Raw genomic sequence first — 21,844 nt, 5'->3', positions numbered from 1 at the left:
TTGGCATGTTCTAACACATGCAGCTTTTCTTATCTTCTTGGCCAGTTCTTTCTTATCATTTTAGTCCCAGCTGAAATGTTATCTCTTCAGAGATAGCTTCTGAAACTACTACATCTAAAATAGCACCCACCTCCCAGTCACCTTCTATTTTATTATCTTCATAACACTTGCCACTATCTGCAACAATTCCTTTTATTTATATATTTGTTTACTTGTTTATTGTTTGTCTCTCTCCTCCAGGGCCTTGTTTACCACTGTAACTCCAAAACCCAGCTCAGCCCCTGACAAGAAGTAAGTGCTCTTCAAATACTTGTTGACTGAAGTGTGTGATGATTTTCCCTTATAAAAAATCATAAAATTAGTTGATGTTGTCTCAGTTATATTCTTAGTTTTTATAACATATTATATGCCTATAGAAACATTTCCTGTGAAGACTTATGTCGCCTGCCTGGATTTTAATGTGAATCTGGATTGCTTAGGATCGCAGTGTTTAGAAATAACAATAATCCATAATTCCCTTTTCCAGCTGCTCTCTAAATGCCTGCTATATCAGCATACCATTCTTTCTGTAACTGTCCCCTTCAGGAAGCTGGTCCATCATTATGGTGAACATCTAAATCACTGAAACCTAAAACTTTCCTTTGGCTTCTCTATCCTTAAATGCACCATGGTGTTGCTTGGCCCACAGTAATCCCCAATTAATCATACTTTATTTTTACTGGAGAGTTTTTAATGATGCCCAGTCCACGTTGGGTCTCCTAAATGGTATAGTTAACTCCCCCCTCCCCTCAAAAAAGCTAAATGTAGGTGGCCGAATGTGCTATGTTACTCTCTGATTCTAGCTAAAAATTAACAATAAGATATGGGTTTAAAAGCATATTCCCTCTAATCTCAAAAGGACTAAGCATCAACTTTTCCTCTGTCTCTGTACCCAGCAGAGTTTAGAGGAACCCAATAATTGGAGTCTACAAGACAGTTCTGGAAAGCATCTCTATATCTATCATTTCAGAATTCACAGGTGGATCTAGAATCCAACTCCCCCTAACAAATCCTCCACATCTAACAGGGAAACTCCAAGATAAAGCACACTATTCTTATTAGTTTCACAGAGATAAAATTATTAATTAACTGTGTAAGGAACTCAATGACTAATTTATGAACATTCATAGCCGCTCTCTTCTCCTTAAACATCCATCTAAACTTAGGAGAAAGAATTTCTTTTGGGCCCCTTGGGGCTATCATTTGGTCTCCAAAATTCAAGTATAGGTTTAAACAAATAAAAAAAAAAACAAAACAAATGAAACCAGGAAGGCAGTGTGGAGCTACATAATAAAAAGCTACAGAAGAAAGAGAGAAGGTAGAGAGAAAAGGCATATGGGGAAGCTGTCAGAGAAGTTGTGGGGGACAGGGAGCTCAGAGTGGAGAAGAGTTTCTGGAAATAGCCATAGTGTTGGAGAAAATGAAGAGAAATGATGATGGGCTGAGAACATTTTAAAGATGTGCTGTTTATTAAGAAAGCACTCTTCCCTCTCCCTTTGGTGTTTCCTGTCAGAGACAAGATCTATCATACTTCTCATTATTTTTTCGTCACTGAATGTGTATCTAGTCTGGGTCATGTGGAGTACCAGATGACCTAATCCAGCCAGAACAAAGGTTGTATTCATGTTATATTAGTCTTCTTTTTGACTTTGCAAAGCAGTTCTTCTTTATGACTGGCATATTTTTCTGTTGCTGGACCTTGTTCTTTGGTATTTTGCATTCTTCTTCCGTCTCAGTGTGGTTCCTGGTGTACAACTTTCTCTTGCTCCTGCACCACGGACCTACACAGAGGGTGCACAAAGGGAACTGCATCTCTTAGAGTACAGAGACTTCACTTCCTGGAGTACTGGTTGGTGCATTCTATTTTCAACCCTTACAGTTCTAAAGAGATTTAGCAGCAAAAGTGTGGCTCTTGAAGATTATTTTATTCTTATACAATATTTGTACTTTCTTAGACATTTTCCCAAATGATCCCATCTACTTCTCATTAGCTGTCTCCTTTTTAATTAAAATAATTATGCTTCAACTACATTTCATAAATGGGCCCTTTACTACCCTGAATTCTATACCGTTCATGCTGGTAGATAATACAGATTTCCAATCTTCCTTAAGTATGGGCTTAAAGACTTACTTTTTTCTACTGAACTTTGCATTGAGTTGAATTTTCCAGTAGGAAGGAAATTTCCTGATTGTGGTAAATGTGGAGATGTAGCACAAGACTCCCCTTCTAGAAGGACTTGGTGGCTCACCTGCTGAGAGTGATGTTAACAGACTTTAGCTATAGGCCCCTACAAGGATTGTCTCAGTTGTAAGAAGCCATTGTGCCCAAGGTCGCACCCATGTGAGGGTGGTCTTCCAATGACTAATAGAGGAGAGGGTATAAGGGCTAATTTGACCCAATGTGGGCAACTCTGATGACGATTTCAGCTTCAGCCCTCCCCATGGGGCTCACTGAGGACTTCATTAGGAATGCATCACAGTTCAACTTTTCCCTCTGCACAATTCTGCTTCCTTTCTCTCCATTTTGCATGTATGGATCCCAAGAGGGCTCCCTACTAAACATCCTGCCCCCAAAATCTATCCTAGAACATACTTCCTGGAGAAACCAACCTGTGACAATGATCCTTAAAGCTCCTAAAATGTTCTACTAGTTGCAAAGGAATGGAGAGCCTAAATTTTTCTTCAAAATCTAGAAATTATTGCTAATTTATGAGTACAAGTAGAAGTTTAAAAGGTTGCTAATGTAGATCCTTGCTTTCAAAATATCTGTTATTTACTTTTACATTATTCTGAAAATTTTTTTATATATAACATTTTTCCTTTATAAATTAAGCATTTTATTCCTTTCACCGTTTAAAGATTTCACAGTATAAGGACATAACTTAAAATTAATTGTAAATAGTTGAGATGTTCGCTTTTATTTTAATAATATTTTCAATGGCACTCATAATAATTTAGAATTTCTAGTGGATTTGGATGGAGCATTAAATCCACAAGATATGAAAAAAGCACGGATAAAATTTTTAAATGAAAGGAAATGTTTTGAGAATTTATTTTATTTTTAAATCACTCTTTTTCTTATTGTAGAGCAACACAGGCTCAAAATATTACAAACAAAAGGAAAAAAAACCCCTAAATTCTATCATCCAGAGAAGTAGTTATTGTTTTTTTTTGGTATATTATTTTAACTTTTGAAATAAGCATTCATGTTAGATTTTCTGTTTACATATGTGTGTATGCTAATTTCAAACAGTTTTTAGTACTCAATAAAACATATCTTCTAGGACCTCCTATTTTCAGCAGTTTGCTAACAAAGTCTTGAGAAGGAATGAAAAGTTGTGATACGGAGCAATGGGCTCACTCTGCTCACTGCAGTCTGAGCCAATCAATCACAACGATTTAGGGATCGAGAAAGGAAGTTTTAATCAAATCTCAAAAACCACGTTCCAAAATTACAGAATCTTGAGGCAGTTATATAGGGAAAATGCGCAGTAAGGGGGGGGTCCAGGGATGTTGGTTTCCAGGCCTGACCGGCTCCAGGCATCACACTGTTCTGTTCTTCTGTCAGCTGTGATACATATCTTGTAGATGTGTTTCCTGCCTGTGGTCAGCCTGTTCCTGGAGAGAAACTCGTAGAACAAAGTTTTAATTTATCAAGCTATTGGGGAGTACATACGTAAGCAGAGGCCATAAATTAGGAGAGCTTATGAATTTTTAGAGTACGTTCAGAGCAGTGAGTAGTCACACAGAGGAGGGGCTAGGGCCGTTTAGCATAATAAGATGGCCTCACTTTTACTTACAGTTATAACATTTCTTTTATAATATTTATAATATAGAATTTGACTAACACTCATTGAGTGTCACTCCAATAAATTCAAACTAGTGATGTATATTACATTTAAGGAAATTGCCCAAGAACCTCTATCTTACTACCACAACTCAATCTGATGATGGCAAATCCCAATTCCAATAAATTCCTCACAAACAAGGAAACACCCCCTTAAGCCTGTTTTCTTAACCTACAAAATGAGGGCCGTAGAGGAAGTTTGGCTGGATTGCTCTTGCCTCCTACATATAACAAGGATTCATGTAACAAGGATAAACTAAGTGAAAGATAAAGAACAAATACCTGAAGTCTTTGGAGAATGAACAAAAGTAAGCAGATTCTGGAGGGCAGTTTACATTTGTAAGAAGGAAGGCACTCAAACTCCTATTTTTACAGTTTCTAGTCTAAGGGCAGGCCTCAGTCTGCTTCCTACGCGTTGGCTAAAATTCTAATACAAAACACAAGGTTTTCTGGCTTGAAGAGTGAGAGGACAGAGTTTGGGATAAGTACAGTTGCTGGAAAGTAAGGGGGAAATCCAGGAAAGGAGGGACCCAGAGAAAGGAATCCTCAAATTTCTATAAATCTCTTGCTGACCTGCGAACCATGCCTGAAGAGAACAAACTTCAAGCAGCCAAGCCCAGGCTAAAAGAACTGACCTGATATTTGAGCTGTTGCCCAAAAGACATAGCCCAATCAAGTCAGTTGCATGCTAAACCAAACCAAACCAACAAACAAAAAACCTAACATTCTTTGGGAGAGTATTATAGAACCAGGGTCGTTGGAAAATAACATTTACAATATCAAGGATACAATCTAAAATTACTTAATAAACCAAGAAACACGAAAATGTGACTCATTTTTTGAGAGAAAGGACAATCAACAGAGATCAACCTAGAGATGTCCCAGATATTGGAATTAGCACAGATTTAAAGCAGTTACCATAAACATATTCAAGGACATAAAAGAAAATATGTGCATCATGAACAAAATACCAGAAATCTAGCAGAGAAATAGAAACTATAAAAAAGAAAGAAATGGGAATTCCAGAACTAAAAATGTAATACCTGAAATAAAAATTCACCAGATGGACTTAACAGCAGAATGAGGATGACAAAAAAAAAATGTCAGCAAATTTGAGGATAAGTCAATAGAAATTGATGAGGATTATTTTAGGCTGGTTACTTTTAAAAACTGCAGATGAGAAGGAGGCTCTGAGGAGTGGAATTTGCTTGCCCTTTGATGAGAGACATTTGCGTTTGTGAAGGAAGTCTCCATCTGTGGGGGGTGTCTCTCTCTCTGCACCAGGCGGAAGGGGGGATGACCTTATCTCTGGAAACTCTTAATGGGGATGGCAAGGACTTAAGTCTTGTTTATTGTGCTTGTCTGGTAACCTCACGTAGCTGACTCCCCCCACCACCAACATCCTCCTTTGTCTTTAGCTGAAGATAATATTTAAGGTGGTGGCTTCTGCCATTTACTTAATCCAGTTTGATTCTTATCTAAAAGTTATAGGACCACCCATTAACCAGACCCCACCTGCCCCAATATCATTTTAAGAACTTTTTTTACATATTTTTTCCTTTGTCTTGTAAAGAGATAACTCACATACCTATGCCTTAAATTTAGCCTTACCCTCCACCCGTGTTTGCATCAGCAGCTCCTCCTGCCTGTGGGTCCTATCCCCATGCAGCAGCTCTGACTGTGCATGGGTCCTGTCCCCATGCAGCAGCAGCAACTCTGACTGCCCATGGGTCCTGTCCCCATGCCAGCAGCAGGAGCTCTGACTGCCCATGGGTCCTGTCCCCATGCCAGCAGCAGCAGCTCTGACTGCCCATGGGTCCTGTCCCCATGCCAGCAGCAGCAGCTCTGACTGCCCATGGGTCCTGTCCCCATGCTATTCCACACTATTCTCTAAATAAAAGAGCACTACTGCCAGACCTTGAGAGTCCAAGAAATCTTTCTTTTGACTCTTTGGCTTGCTGACCCCGCATCAGAAATGATCTAACCTGAGGAAAACAGAGAAAGAATATTGAAATGAAAAATGAACAAAGTCTCAAGGAGCATGTCGAAAGGTCTAAGATATGTATAATTAGAGTCCCAGAAGGAGATGAGAGACAGGAAGAATGGGCAGAAACAATATCTAAGGAAAACATGGATGAATATTTTCCAAATTTGGTGAAAGATATACATTTACACATTCAAGAAGCTCAATAGGGGGCTGGCCCGGTGGCGCAGTGGTTAAGTTTTCACGTTCTGCTTCTTGGCAGCCCGGGGTTCACTGGTTTGGATCCCGGGTGCGGACATGGCACCGCTTGGCAAAAGCCATGCTGTGGTAGGCGTCCCATGTATAAAGCAGAGGAAGATGGCCATGGATGTTAGCTCAGGGCCAGTCTTCCTCAGCAAAACGAGGAGGATTGGCAGCAGTTAGCTCAGGGCTAACCTTCCTCAAAAAAAAAAAAAAAAAAAAGAAGCTCAACAAATCCAAAATGAGATAAATACAAAAAAACTACACTATTTTATAATAAAGAATTTGGCTGACCTTTGTCACTAGTTTCTAGGAGATAACCTCTAAATTTTTGGAATTTCTTGGAGTAATAGGAATGTCTCTGTTATTTATGGTAGGCCCCTGGGACCATACCTGAGTTTATGCTAATGAGATGACTCAGGATGGGGGCTGGCCACACCAGAATGACTACCCCGTAATTACAGGGTTGGGGCTTTGAGTTAGGTGATAAGAGCCCAACCTCTGAAGAGAGCAGGGTGGGCTGGAGATAGAGTTGAAGTATGTTGCCAATGATTCAATCAATCATGCCTATGTAATGAAACTCCAGTAAAAAGTCTGGGCACTGAGGTGAGCTTCCCTGATTGGTAACTATACCTCGGTGTGCCTGGCAGGTGACATGTTCTGAGGACACAAAAGCTTTATGTTTGGGACCCTCCCAGACCTCACTCTGTGGGTCTCTTCACTTGGCTAGTCCTGATTTATAGCCTTTATAATAAAACTATAATTACACATATAGTGCTTTCCTGAGTTCTGTGAGTCATTCTAGCTTATTACAGAACCTTAGTTGGTGGTGGGAACCTCTGAATTTGTTGCCAGTTGATCAGAAGCATGGGTGGCCTGGGAACCCTGGAGCTTGCAGCTGGTTTCTGAAGTGAGGGGAGGAATGTGCTCTTAACTTGTGAAATTTGACCTAATACTGGGTAGTTAGCATCAGAATTGCATTGCATACATCTAGGCATAGTATCATCAAATGTCAGAAAGCTAAAGATATTTTGAAAGCTGTCAGAGAACAATGACATGTTGTGTACAAGCGAATTATGATTTGAGTGATGGACAGCTCCTCATCAGAAAAATAATGGAGACCAGAAGATGGTGGAACATCCTTAAAGTGCTGGGGGTGGGGGATCAAAACCACATCATCTCAGATGTGTTCACACATCCAGTGAAAATGAGCTTCCAAGAATAAAGGTGAAATAAAATACATTTTCAGATAAAGAAAACTAAACAAATGTGTTGACTCTGGGCTTGCACTACAAGAAATACTAAGTTCTTCAGGCTAAAGAGAAATAAAAACAGATGGAAATTCAGATCCTGGCGGGTAGTGGGGGGATGAAGAGCGTAGCGCACGCGGGACACATCTCTTACAAAGGCCTGTGAAACGCAGTTTCTTCCCAGCCCTGATATCGCTGAATTAGAACTTCAGCTCTGATGTGTCCTACATTGAGCTAGAGCTGTAAGGCACAAAGTCCTGCCTTTTTCCTCAAGGGGAGACAGGCCACAAAGCATGTGGCATCCAGCTCTTTGCTCCCTCCCTCCCTTCCTTTTCTTTCATCATTTATTTATATCAATATGGACTTATGTACATTTATTTATACTTTGGGTTATAATCCAATACTACATTATTTATTTTGTTGCTCAAATTGTTCCAGCATTGGCCATTGGGAACTCTATAGGATGCTCCAGACTCATCTTGTATATTTCTGCCCCATCCCCAGAACCAGCCATGTCTCCAAGGAGCCCTGGTTTCTTTCATTGGAGAATGTTATTAGGCACTGATCTGGGCACTGGGTGTATCTACAGAATTTTGACCTCATAGTATCAGGCCGGTTTCTCTTTCTCAGAAGGCATCCTTGACGATTTCCTTAACTGTAAACTAAATACAAGCAATTATGAAACATGGTTGCTAATGAAACTAACATAAGCTTAGGCTGTGTTGGCAGAAAGTGTATAAAAATGAGAGGGACTAGTTTTATACCCTCCATGGGTCCTCCTACACCAGGATATCTTTGTTCAGTTTGGCTGGTCACAGTATACAGGAATATTAACAAATAACAAGCACTTCAGAAGGTGCTGGCCAGATTCATAAAGTCTGGAATGATTAAATAAGAATGAATAAGGAAACTGGATATTTGACCTGAAGAAACTTAAGAGTGAACATCATAGTTTTTTCCTGTGATATGAAATGTACATCGTGCTTCAGAAGGCAGACTGAGGACCAGATAAATGAAAGTTATTCACCTAATTATTCACTGGTTTTCATCCAGTGTAAGTACGCACTGGCTAACAGAGTTGAACCATGGAACGAGCTCCTTCATGTGGTAAAAATCTCATTATTGAAGAATGTTGAAGCCACTTTCATCTATCCTCACTAAACTTCATCATTTTTATTCTTTTGACTTCTTTTTCATTTAGTTTATTAGCAAAAGTTTCAGTTTGAAAGCTTGAAATTTTGTCTCAACTGACTCCTGGAAGGAAAGTGTCCACCTCTGAGTCAGGCTGGATAGGCTAGGCAGTACATCCCCTTGGGCTCAGGAGTGGTGTGGGAGCAAAGGATGTGAGAAGAGACAGGGAGACTTCTTAGAGTTAGTGCCATTGTCAGACAGGTAGACTGATTCACTTGCTTGGTGCAGGGTGGCTGGAATTGTAATTTGCAAACTTGCGTGCAGTCTGTCTACCAAGCACAAGTGTCTGGATTAAGCAACATGACTACCTTCCATCCACCTACATTTCTTTGGCTATTAAATGGCTGCTAGGTAATAACCTGCCCTATTTTACTTTTCCTCAGGTAAGATTTACATGGCAAGGGAAAGGTCCACAGACATCACGGATTATTTTGATTGTGGCCAGTCCTAATCAATCTGGAGATATCAGGTTGTACTACATACAAAAAACGATATTCCATCAAATAATATCAATTTTACTTCTACACATTGGTTATATTAGTATAATAGTATTTATGCCTTAGCTTTTTAGAGAGTCTGTCACTGTCATGAAGTAAATACATGTGAACTATGTTATCATGTCTGCGTTGAGCATTACCTGTATTTTGTTGGCTGAATCTGTGCTTTGAGCTCAGAAATTTGCTGCATATGCAGAGCTCAAAGGAAAGGCTGCCAGGAGCTGAGGCCATCATCACACTTATTCAATAGTTTATTTCCTGAAGTGTTGGTTAAAATAATGAGATATGGTTTCTACCTTGTCCGTAGGGAGCTAGAGTCTGGGGAAGGATCTTATAGTCTACAAAATGGGGCAAAGATTCACTGTTCTTAGCCATGGACACTTCTTCTTGATTCCATGTGTATCTGAGATATACCTGGGGTATACTTTTTGTATGGGTATCTCATCATTGCATGTTTCTGCCCACATCCACTCTTGTGTCTCAGTAACTCGCCTTTACATAGAATATTTGTGCTTAGGGCTGTGAAGAAGAGGAACAAATTATGTCTTCTAATATCTTGTTGGGGGTGGTAGTAATAGAGAAGTAATAGAGAGGAATCAGGAGAGAACAAAGCTCACTGATAAGCTGATGTGTATTATCTACTGTGGGCCACAAGGAGAATGGGCAACTTGGCCAGGGTGAGAGGCCACTGGCCAAAAGTGTAATGGCAACTCATTCCAATTAGAACAATAACAACAGTGCAATTACTTCCCTCATTGCAGATGCTACCATCTTCACAAACGGGATAATGGAAAATTCCTGGGGGAATGTGAGTTGGAGGAGGAGGAGGAAGAGGAGGAGGAAAGAGGAAGAGGAAGTAGAAGAAGGTGGGCCCAGTGGAGTGATAGAACCTTCTCTTATCTGATAATGAAGTTGGATTCTATGCATCTCTTCCTAACTCTGCATTCAGCAGTGTCATGTTGGTAGCTTGAAACTGGTCCTGGTGGGAATATTTACACCATGCAAATCAGCAAACACTACAGATGAGGGCTTTTTACCCTTGAAGAGCCACTTGTACATTTACCAGTACACTGCTGAATGGATCCTATGGGCCCAGCATCTAGACTCAAATTCCAGTATATTTTCCTGTTTAAGAAAACAGGTTCTTGTCTCTGCCAGCCCTGGAGATGAACTCAACTTTGTGGCTTCCTGGGTGTTGGAGGGGGTTGATGGGGCTGGAGACAGGCTATGGAAACCTCATACTGGCACAGAGGGACATAGACACTTTGCTCTGCATCCAGTATTAAGGCTTCTACCTCCTATTCTTTGGCAAGATACCTCCACCACCAAAGGAGGGAAAATACTTCCCCCACTCTCCCTTTCCCTTTCTCATTAAAGAAGAGATGTAGCATTAGAGTTTGCTTTGCATGTTTATAATATTAAGATTAAAACCATCTGTATTTTTATTTTTTATTATTGAGCTCATGACTAACATTTGCTTTTCATAACAGAGATAACTTACTTTACTTTGACCAACATATTTCTTGCAAATGTTTTTGCCGCCCAGTATTGATATAAACTTATGATAACAATATCCTGACTCCCCACTCCATTCATATGCTTTGGATGGGGTTGGCCTGCTTCTGACTCCAGGAGTAGGCAGTACTCAGATCTGGCCAAAGTCGTGGTGAATGGCTCAGGAGTGGCATGTGGCCACTCCAGGGTCCCAGGATGCAGAGGCAGTTGTGGAGACTGTTGAGAGAGAGGTATGCACTCTTCTCTACTGGATATCCACCTGGGGAGAATATAATCCAGGAACTGCTAGGGAAAGAGAAGGTCCTACTCAGAGTTTTAGTCCCTAGGTCCAACAATGCCTGTAGTCTTAATTATTCCTAGATTTGATGGCTACTGAACCTGTAAAAGTGTTTTTCTGGGCTTAAACCAGTTGGAGTAGTTCACATGCGACTGCAAGAGTCTTAACTGATACAGTATGTTTTACAATTTCAGTTAAGAGAATTAGTAATCTTTCCAAAGTAACTGGTGACAAGTCTTCTGATGCTATATGTTGATATTTTTAATAAAAATAAATTCTATGTACTTACTTTTATTTTTTATAGTATTTTACTAAAATATTTGCTTTACATTTGTATATTGATATATTTAACTAAAAAGTTATAAGCAGAATTTACTTCAGAAATCTCCAGTATTTTACGTAGGAATGCTCTTCTTTGGCTCATCCACAGTTTTTACTGCTTTCACCCTCTGTAAGGCTCCTCCTCGAATAGGCAATTTTTTAAGAGCAATATCTGTATCAGCCAGAGGTCCTCCCATTAATCGGGCAGGAGTGCTTTCCACTGTTACTACCCGGCCAGAGAGAACCTGAAAAAGGAAAAGGTAAACATCCAAGAGTCTACTTACAAAATTTTTCAGTAAGAGAAAAAGCCATTCATCCTTCAGCTTACTTTGGAAAAGACACAACATGTACATATAAGTAATTAGGAGGCAGCATGGCATAATGGAAAGATAAGAGCTTTGGAGTCAAGGAAAGTGGGTTTGAGTTCTGCTTCTACTGCTTATCAGCTTTGCAACTAGGGGCAAATTATGTCCAGAAGAGGACACCAGGAAGCCTGGAATATGGCATGGATCTGTTTGCCAAGCAAAGGAGGCACTGCGCATTTTCTGTCAAAGAGATGTGGAGATATATTCTGACTAGTGTTTGTAGCAGTTTCTTGGGAATCCTGAAGGGCTGGGTCCAGTCCAAATAAGCACTGGGCAAGGGTGAAGGTACCTTGGCAACAAATATGCTTTAACTATGTGAAATTTCAATAGTGAAAAGAAAAAACATGAGACAATACCCCATGGAAATAACATTCTTTGGGGCCTAAATTCAATATCTACTAAGAAAAGTTATGAACAAAAAAATCTTACCGTTGTGTTAAGGCCTTTAATATCTGTCTGGTGAAATATTGTATTTGGTGGTTGCTCATTGTATCTAGAGGATTCTATAGCTTTTTCCTGAAGTCTTTTTGCTTTCTGAGGATTTTTCAATTAGAAAGAAAATAATATTAATTGCTATTAAAGCATTATCTATGGTACTTAAAATGAAGTATACAAAGTACATTTAATTGTATCTGGCTTATACTTTGTTTATTAGGTAGCGCGGAACCTGCATTTACATACTCATTTAGGCTAAGAAGATAGTTATTAGCAAGTTATATCTTTTATACATTGCAGAAGCCACCAGGCATCTGACAACATTACTGAGATTTCCAGAGGTATGGTTCATATATGACTAAGGAATAAAGCAGATCCTAAGGAGATCAGGTTCAATTTTTAGCACATAATTTAATAAACTACTAAATTTACATCAGGTGATGCACATTTTCAAAATACATTGCATAAATTAAATACTAATTCAGTACACTTAAATGTTTCAAACATTCAGAATAATATAAATTATATAATTTGCTGCAGTTATATTCAAGCTCAATAGTTGAGACACTAGAACAGGTAAAATTTGAGGTAACAAATGATCTGCACAGAAGAGGCTGATTTTCATTAACTATTCCTTAGAAGTACAGATATGAGCATATGAGCATATGTTGTAGATAAAGTTGGGAAGAACTTTTAGTGAGAAGGGGGAGACACAGTACCTTGAATAAGCTTGGTTTTGCTTTGCTTTTGCTATATTAATATAGTTCCACTATTTTCATGGGCTAACATAAAATTTAACAATTTCATATCTAGAGGAAGAACTGTAACATTATGTAAAAGTGTATCTAAAGTATTAACAGAAAAGTTGGAAAAAAGTAATGAGATTTTGGAAATCCATGGTGCTTCTCATATATTTCAAGTGAACGATTAGCATTATAAACTTTTTAGAGTACTTTCTAGCTTACAGCTGCAGCAGCTTATCACATTTTTCCAAAGGGGTGTTTATCCCAAATTCCCATTTATGCTTTAATATAATGTTTCTTTTCGTGGTCATGGAGGGGAAACAACCTTGGGGGAAAGGGTAATATGGATAGTTGTTTTTTCTGTCCCTCACTCTACTTATTACAGAAAAGATCAATGAATAAAAAGGCTCAGAATGGAAAGTAGGAGCACATTTCTTCTGCTCCTTCCTGGCTACCCATAATCTTCTTTATGCAAGCCAGGAACACCACGCTTGCTTCTCACTGCTAAACTAAATGAAACTCAAGAGCGGCATCTTCTGTAACTATGAAAATGCATAGTTTCAGTTATCATCCTAAATTGCATATCATCCTAAATTGCATATGAGTGTTGGCATTCTATAGAAAGATCAACAGAAAAGGGCGAATGAAAATTTATTCCTGAAAGTCTGTCTGTTAGAGCTGGCTATTTGTTGTGGATATCACAATATTTTAAAAGTCCTACCTTTAGAATTGAAGGCAGGGAATTTAAACAGACACTTGTATGCCAATATTCATTGCAGCGTTATTCACAATAGCCAAAGGTGCAAATAACCCAAGTGTCTATCAACAGATGAATCGATGAATAAAATGTGATCATACAAACCATGGGTTACTCAGCCATAAAAAAGGAATGCTATAACATGAATGAATCTTGAAAACACTGTACTCAATGAAATAAGCCAGATAGAAAAGGACAAATACTGTATGATTACACTTATATGAAATATCTAGAATAAACAAATTTAGAGAGAGAGAAAGTGGATTAGAGATTACCAGAGGCAAGGAGGAGGGAGAATGGGAAGTTATTGCATACTGGTTATAGAATTTCTGTTTAGAATGATGAAGATGCTCCAGAAATAGGTATCGGTGATGTTTGTACCACATTGTGAATGTACTTAATGCCGCTGGATTGTTTACTTAAAAATGATCAAAATGGCAAATATTATGTTACATATATTTTACCACAACTTTAAAACATTAATAAAGTAATATACCAAAAAAAAAAAGTCCTACCTTTAAAGTTTTAGCATTTGATGTTCTAGCTAAGAAATTTTGCCATGATTTATTAGCCAGTTCTCTTTGCTTGTGGGTGGCTTGTATCTGAAATGAAAAAAATAATTAAAAGTTCCAGTTTCTCTGAAAGGATACCAAAGGTCTTGAAAGCCCTCATTTTGAAGGAAGACCTGGTTTTGCAAAGGTAAGTTTTAAAGTCAACTAGCAAAAGGATTAGAGTATTTGTAGAGTTCAACAATTTAAAAAACAAAAATCTTAAAATGAAAAAAATAAATCCTTCCCTCACTATGTGGCTAAGGTTTGAACTGCTTTCCATGAAATGTAATGCAAAGCTGTTGTTATAAAAATATAAAATATAAAGATAACAATAATCATTGTCAGCAAGACTGATTGTTTTACATGCTTAATACTTGTGAAGACAGATTATAGTCCAGAACAAGCTATATAAATCACCCAACAGCAAATTCACAGGAGAAAAGAAAGAGATTCCTGCTGCCACTGATAATAGTTTAGGCAAGATTATATTGGTAAAACTACTTCTAATTTATGGCTGCAGCAAGACAGGCAATTTTGTGAGAGTGCTGAGTTTGCGGTGGTGATACAGTCTAGGGAGGTAACTACTAACAAACTGCAGGGACTACAGTTTGCATCAGGCTATCCACTAATTATATCATCAAAGAACACATGCCCTTGGTTGATGTATAATATACCATTAAGTTTAAATTATGAACCTAAGAGTATTTAATTACACTGCTAAAAAGTAAGTCGGGTCAGCGCCATGATAACAAATCAACAATAACCAACAAATCAACTACAGATTGTCCACCCAGCAGACATTCCGCCGTTCAACAGAACTCATGAGGCAGCAGAACTTCCAATAGGGCTACCCCACTTAAGAGCAACTAAGTGGATCAAATGGCAGCATCCATGCAACAAAAACTCTTAACAAACAAAACTTTCAAGCAAGGGGGTGTCTAAGATGGAGCAGAATTCATAGGTGGACACAGAGTCCCACTAAGCTGAAGCTATAATATTTAATAGTCCATGTGAAAAGAACAGGCAATAGAAAACTTCGGAAATTACTTTAAAGAGTTTTGAATATTTAATTGTAGTCATAAAGGATCACCAAGCAGAAGTGGGAAATCTACATCATCTTTGTAACTGTGGACAAGTTAATTTAAATATTAATCTATTTGCTCAAAAACTTCTGATGTGTTCAGTTTCCCACCTATGTAAAGTTTTAGGAAAATGGCTTATATTTTCCTGATGGGCTTTTTCTGATTACTTCCAGTTAGAAACCAGTTTATCTCTGGATTTATGGAATGCTCATGCTAAGTGTTTTGGCACTGAGGTGGGGATAAAGCTTATCACTATGCCTAAAGTTGGCATATCAATAAGGGCCTGTCACAGAGTGAGGGATGAGGGCCAACTTCCTCAATGAGGTCATACATATAGTCACAGAGATACACTGTTTGTCAGAATTTGCTAAATGTATACATTTAAATAGACCACAGTTTTTGGAACTCTGACATTTCAAAAATGGAAGTGTCTCAGGTGTCTACTTTTTAAACTCTAAGCCTGTAGAAATCAAATTATAAGGCCCTAAAACAGCACTGACTACTGACTATAGGAATTGAATCTCAAGCTCTTAACTCCATGGTTTCTTTAAAAACTTGTACAAAGACACTGAAGGTAACTATACAGAAAACTACACACAACCAGAAGGACCTACAACTAGAATATACAACTATGTACTTGGGGGCTCTGGGGAGATGAAGAAGGAAAAAAAAGAAGATTGGCAACAGATGTTAGCTCAGGCGTCAGTCTTCAAGAAAAAAACTAAACTAAAAAATAACTCTAAGTGCTGAAACATTCACAAGTAAGGCAAATATATCCTATTGATAACTTCAACTAGTTTATACATTGAAATTATTATCTTGTGCCTCAATGGTATCTGTGGCTTACTTTTGCATAGACTTTTTGTTCATTTTGCACATCTTGGCGCGCTTGGCTTTCAATCATCTCACTTTGCAGAGAAGCAACCATCTTTCCAATATTTTCTGATGCTGTTGTAATAGTTTCCAAAATTTTTTTATCTGTAGTGACTGGTCTTAACTTTTCTAATTTTATTTCTTCATATATTTCATTCCATATTTCTCCAATCTGTTATAACAAAGTTTAAGTTTAAAAAAGTTAAATGAGCCAAAAATAAATGACATAATTTTAAGTAATTCTTTACTTGGTGGCCATTCCAAAGTTAACACTTACTGAACTAGCTTCTCCTAACTTACTCTTTGGGAATAAGTTAATGCATTGGGAATGATTTGGGGCACCATTTACAAATGAGTATTCAGAAGTAATTTATCAAATGTTTTCAATGATAAGGTATTCATGGATGCGCCTCCACTACCTAAGTCTAATTCATTGCCATCATCACTGCCCTCTGCTTTAAGTCACTCCGTTTTCAGAGCTGCAGAAACTGCTGCTTTAGTCTCATCCTCCTAAAGCCCTGTACTGAAGGCTAGATCAAGCTGAATTTGGAGGATGATAAACACAGGGATTCCAGGGACCCTAGAACCTAGTCACCCTGAGAAGTAGGGCCCTGCCCCTCACCTTCTAGCTAAGGCAGTGATTGAAGCTCAAGGTCTTAGCTCCACAGTTTCATCATGCTGATAGCTCCACCTCACATTCTGGGTTGTCTGGAAATTAATATGCTAGAGTATGTTTAAATTTAGAGAAAAGTTTATATATCCAGGATAGGGATAAAATTCAGCCTTGTTTTCATTTGAAAATAGATGTTTACTCATTTATAACATTCAAATACATAGTACTAATATTAGTAGAAGAGATTATATTTGAAAAGTTCTGTTAGGCTTCTGAACAGTTCTATGACAGTAACATCCATTTTCTTTTACAAACTAATAGTTGGATGAAATCTTATCCCATGGAAAATACCCAGTCAATTAATTGTATGTTTCTGGAACAGTATCAGATGCAAAATGTAAGATAAAAATTACACAGTATGTCTATGACTGTTCACAACTACAAATAGATCTTTTATTTTGCAGTTGATTTTTGCCGTACTAGATTTTATAACAAGGTTAAGAAGGTACTCACTTTAAAATCAAGATATCTATGTATGATACAGAGGGTCACAAAATCTTCAGCTGATAGGCCAGGTAAATTTTCAAAATCTAAACAAAGTTTATAGAGAGAGAATTACTTTAACAGAGGAACGGATTCCAAAAGGCATACATCTATCATAAAAACAAATGCAAAAAGTTACTTTTGATTTCATCATGATTTATAAAAAAGTTACTTCTGTGAGCTTTTGGCTTCCTCCTATAACAAACCTCTGCCAGGTCATCCTTATCTAGTCATCAGAAGAGGAACACTTTCAAGGTATTGTCAGACTATGATATTGTACTTTCAGAATCTGAAGAGTGAGGACTTTTTCCTTATTAAGAAGCAAGTATTTTAAAACACTCTGGTGATTCAGAATTGTAGTGTTTAAGCCTACTCATCTAAACTAACTGCTTTGAATCCTGGCTGCACACTGGAATTGCCTGGGGAGCTTTAAAAAATACTGATGGCTGAACCCCACACCTGGAGATTCCAATTTAACTGATCAAGGGTATAGCCTGGGCATTTGGGATAATAATGGAACATGCCTTTATCTGTATAAAGGGACTTCTGTTCATCATGTTTGAAAAATGGACTCCAGAGCAAAATCAACTCACACATTCAACAAAATAGAGAGGCTCAGGGAATTTGATGAGTAGCTTCTTACCTAGTTTGCCCAACACAGCATAAATTTTTGCTCTGATATTCTCCGCAACATCCATAACTGCAATAGTCGGGCAGTTAGCAGGCAGTGGTATAATTTTTTGCTCTTCTTGAAAACTAGTAAATAGAGGTTTCTTTGTATCTAATCATTGGATATCATGAAAATACATGGAAGGGACAGATAACAACCATAGTAAATTAATAATTTAATTTTGAGATTTTTAGTCTAGACATCATAAAATATATAAAAATATTATAATAGAGTAAAATAGTGCCTTGTACATGGTCAGTCTTTTGAAAGCAAATGTAACCAGTAATTTCTTCCCCATTCTGTGGCAAAACTTAAAGCTTTCATTTTTATTACTTATGTAAAATATGAAAATTTCACAAAATTACTTTTCTAAAAGTGAAACTTTTATATAAATAACTTTTCTAATTTTGAGATCCAGAAAGTGAACAATGTCAGTTTAACAGTGACATAATCTTTGCTTTGGGTTTCTATATATTATGCTATAAATATAAAAACTATTTTATGATATTATAGATCAAAACTCAGACATAAAGACAGACTGAAGATAGAAACTGTCAGAAGTTAAAGAAGAAATATTTTCATTTAAAAATAAACAATACTAACAGTTTAGATGAAGCCATAATAAGAATCTTAAGAGGCTTAGGAAACGTAATGTAGCATTGTAGAATAGATAAATGAACTATAAATTCTGATACTGTAAACTTCATTAATTCAGAATATAATAATTAAAATTTATGAACATTTGATTTATTTTATTTAGAAGAGTTTCTTATTTCATATAAAAAGTAAATTGTATACATATGAATCAATAGAAATATACAACATACTATTAAAATTGTTTTCAAGCATTCTGTTTAAATCTCAAATTTTATTGGATAAGAAATACTACTGAATCTATTTGTAAAAGCAGATAACCCAAAGAAATTTCTTTAGGAAGTACTGTTAGTTTTTTTCGAGTTAAAGACTCTAACCAGGGGCTGGCCCAGTAGCACAGCGGTCAAGTTCGCACGTTCTGCTTTGGCGGCCCAGGGTTCACTGGTTTGGATCCCGGGTGTGGACATGGCACTGCTTGACAAGCTATGCTGTGGTAGGCGTCCCACGTATAAAGTAGAGGAAGATGGGCACGGATGTTAGCTCGGGGCCAGTCTCCCTCAGCAAAAAGAGGAGGATTGGCAGTAGTTAGCTCAGGGCTAATCTTCCTCAAAAAAAATAAAATAATATAATCAAATACCATTTCCTTAAAATAGCCTATAAAAATATAAATCTGCTACTAATTTACTTAGTTTTCTTCCAATCACTCAGAATTTATGATAGCAAGTTCTGAAAACTCTGTGAAAAGAACTTTAAACAAAGGGGTGAAAATCCTCATACTTTCCTAATATCTATTACAGATTTCTTTTAAAAAATATGCATCTAATTGCTTCTATTAACAATTATAAACACACTTACCAATGATCTTCCCATGTTTATCACGTTTCACTCCTAGTTCTTCTTCTTCCTTTCTCCACAATTTAATTAAAAGACTAGCAGCTGTCTGGCCTTTCTTCCCTCGCCAAGCATTAACATGAGCCGTAGTTTTGGGATTATCACAAAATTCAACCATTATTCCAAGTATTAGATTACAGAATTTTTTTTGGTTCAACTTATGCAAGGAAACAATAAAGAAAAAAGTTGCAAGAAATATTAAGAATTACTGCCTTAAAAAAAAGGAGAAACATTTGTATTAATCAGTAGGTTTCTTCTAAATGATAGTCTTATAAAACTCAGACTCTAAGTATGATTTGTGACAATCTCCTGTTAAAAGATACCCATTGTAATGAGTACATTTTCAAACATTAGGAATGAAAAAGGATAAAAATAAAAAGATTCAATAAAATTCTGATGTAGTCATAAACATATGTCATGACCAAAACTGTAGTTGATTTGGTTGAGTAGGAAAAAGGGAGATTGTAAAAATAAGTGATGCTCATTTTAAGTGGAGCAAGGTCAACAGCGCTATACATAGGTCACTGTAGTTATAGGATCTTTCCAATTTACATGCTTTATTAAGGTTTGTAAAGACTTATACCAGCTATAACCTCATTGCTAGTAAGAAAACAACTGATGGTAACTGCCAGTGGCAGTCATGTATGAAAATAAATCAAAACGGTGTAATTTTGTATTTTGATAATCAGCATCTTATCAAGCATATTTCCTTTGTTTTGCCCAACTAGTTTTCAGCAAACTAAAATTTAGGGATGTAAAAGCCCATCCAGAGCAATGGCCTCCAGACAGTAATGGTTTCTGTGTGAAATATTTTTTGTTGATTAACAGTTAGAGTATGCTGCTAATAGAATATAGCAAAGGAAACATGTAACCTGAGGTTTGAATTGCAGACATTATCAGTTTCCTCTTTGTTAAACGAAGGATAATATTTCCTGCTTTAGAGAGGCACAGTGAGTTACATAAGGCTGCCTGTCAGATGGTACATTCTCAATAACATTGAACTATTATTAGCAATTGTTATCATTGTGCACTGAATAAATATTTTAGCAGATTGTATTAAGCAGAACCCTCGATCAACTGCTTTTTATTCCTATACTTCACTTTCAAGAGAAAGAGGCAAATGTCAAGGGTTGAAGTTGATACAAAAACTTCATTAAAGAATATTTGGAATTTGTAATTAACTTGATTGGTTCAATCCACATTAAGCACAACCTAACAATTATATTCATAATAATATAAAACACATAGCAAAAATATTTGTCAGGAACTATTCTAACTAATGCCTGTAAGTGTGTGTGTATATATCTGCATGTGCACGTGTGCATGCACACACAATCACTTATATAAGCCTCCCAACAGTGCATAAACTAGATACTATTGGTATCTCTTCTTTACAGATGGAGAAATTGATAACAGAGATGTTAAATAACTTGTCCAAGTTACACAGCTAACAAGTATTGGAGGCCTCAGTCAGACTGATTCCAGCCTATGCTCACAACCACCGTGCTATCAGCTGCTCCTACCAGTCTTCATGCCTTTCCATCAAAGAAACCCTAATGGAGGAGAGTGAACACACGTGAGAAATGTCTTTGAAGTCTTCTATATAATCTTAAATAAAATATAAAATTTAATTATTAAGTATGTACAGTATGTTTTATATAACTCCTTACTTCCAAATCTCTAGTAAAAGCTAGATTCCAGGAAGATGTACCAAATTGATTTTGTGACTTTGAGAATCTCTGACACATCCTGCCTCTCTACTCAGAGAAACACGGTGAGCTATACATAACTTAGGACGACGTTAATAGAGCTACACTTACATCCTTCTGTGTTATGTTCAATTTTCTGAACTTTCCAAGGGTTTCTGGTTATGACTCATTCCTATTTATCAATGTGGGTTATTTTATTTATTTACTTATTTGGTGAGGAAGGTTGGCCCTGAGCTAACATCTGTTGCCAATCTTCCTCTTTTTGCTTGAGGAAGATTGTTGCTGAGCTAACATCTGTGTCAATCTTCCTCTATTTTGTATGTGGGATACTGCCACAGCATGGCTTGATGAGTGGTGCTAGGTCCATGCCCAGGATTCCAACCTGTCAATCCTGGAGTGCTGAAGTGGAGAATGCAAGCTTAGTCACTATGCCACCAGGCTTGCCCCGCAAGATGGGTTATTTTTACTATTATTATTTACTTATTTTTCGTTGATAGTGTTTTATATCCAATGATTTTGCTCTGTGATCTCTAGTATCAACTATTTTTCTTTCAGAGAGATGAAAAGATACACATAACTTTAGTACCCTTGCTGCATAAAGCTAGGTTTATTATTCTGTTAATAAAATCAACAATGGGGCAATCACAGGAAGTGATATATCTAGAACTTTGTGTGAGAATATCTCCCAAAGTTTTTCTTTTTTATAAATTTACAATTTTTTGTGTGTGTGTGAGGAAGATTGGCCCTGAGCTAACATCTGTTGCCAACCTTCCTCTTTTTTGTTTCCCTCCCCTAGTTCTACGTCATTCTGGTTCTTCTATGTGGGATGCTGCCACAGCATTGCCTGATGAGTGGTG

At 37.3% G+C, this 21,844-nt stretch overlaps 1 protein-coding gene and 1 long non-coding RNA gene across 8 annotated transcripts in view; one reads left to right on the top strand and one right to left on the bottom strand.

Moving 5' to 3' along the window:
• The first annotated feature begins 1,775 nt into the window (after nt 1–1,775).
• On the top strand, nt 1,776–20,809 carry LOC123284715 (uncharacterized). The gene is made up of 3 exons (XR_011502866.1): nt 1,776–1,888; nt 9,810–9,914; nt 20,676–20,809. It is a non-coding gene; the product is annotated as an uncharacterized lncRNA (long non-coding RNA).
• Nucleotides 3,540–21,844, bottom strand: part of CFAP69 (cilia and flagella associated protein 69) — a 58,509-nt gene continuing 40,204 nt past the window's right edge. For 4 of the 7 annotated variants that reach the window (XM_014842913.3, XM_070508094.1, XM_070508088.1 and 1 more), the window contains 7 exons: nt 19,243–19,435; nt 17,767–17,904; nt 17,094–17,170; nt 15,942–16,139; nt 13,977–14,063; nt 11,956–12,060; nt 10,453–11,406 (listed from right to left, as the gene is read on the bottom strand). In XM_014842913.3, coding sequence (XP_014698399.3) covers nt 11,236–11,406; nt 11,956–12,060; nt 13,977–14,063; nt 15,942–16,139; nt 17,094–17,170; nt 17,767–17,904; nt 19,243–19,435 — 969 coding nt within the window. In that variant the 3' untranslated portion in view covers nt 10,453–11,235. Of the gene's footprint in view, nt 3,658–10,452; nt 11,407–11,955; nt 12,061–13,976; nt 14,064–15,941; nt 16,140–17,093; nt 17,171–17,766; nt 17,905–19,242; nt 19,436–21,844 lie in introns of those variants that run through there. The other 3 variants (XM_044767563.2, XM_070508086.1, XM_014842914.3) reach the window with 3 other exon arrangements.

Source organism: Equus asinus, chromosome 1 (genome assembly GCF_041296235.1).
Source record: "Equus asinus isolate D_3611 breed Donkey chromosome 1, EquAss-T2T_v2, whole genome shotgun sequence".
NCBI classification, from domain to species: domain Eukaryota; kingdom Metazoa; phylum Chordata; class Mammalia; order Perissodactyla; family Equidae; genus Equus; species Equus asinus.
Note: the sequence above shows the minus strand (reverse complement) of the source record. Positions and strands in the feature narration are given on the sequence as shown.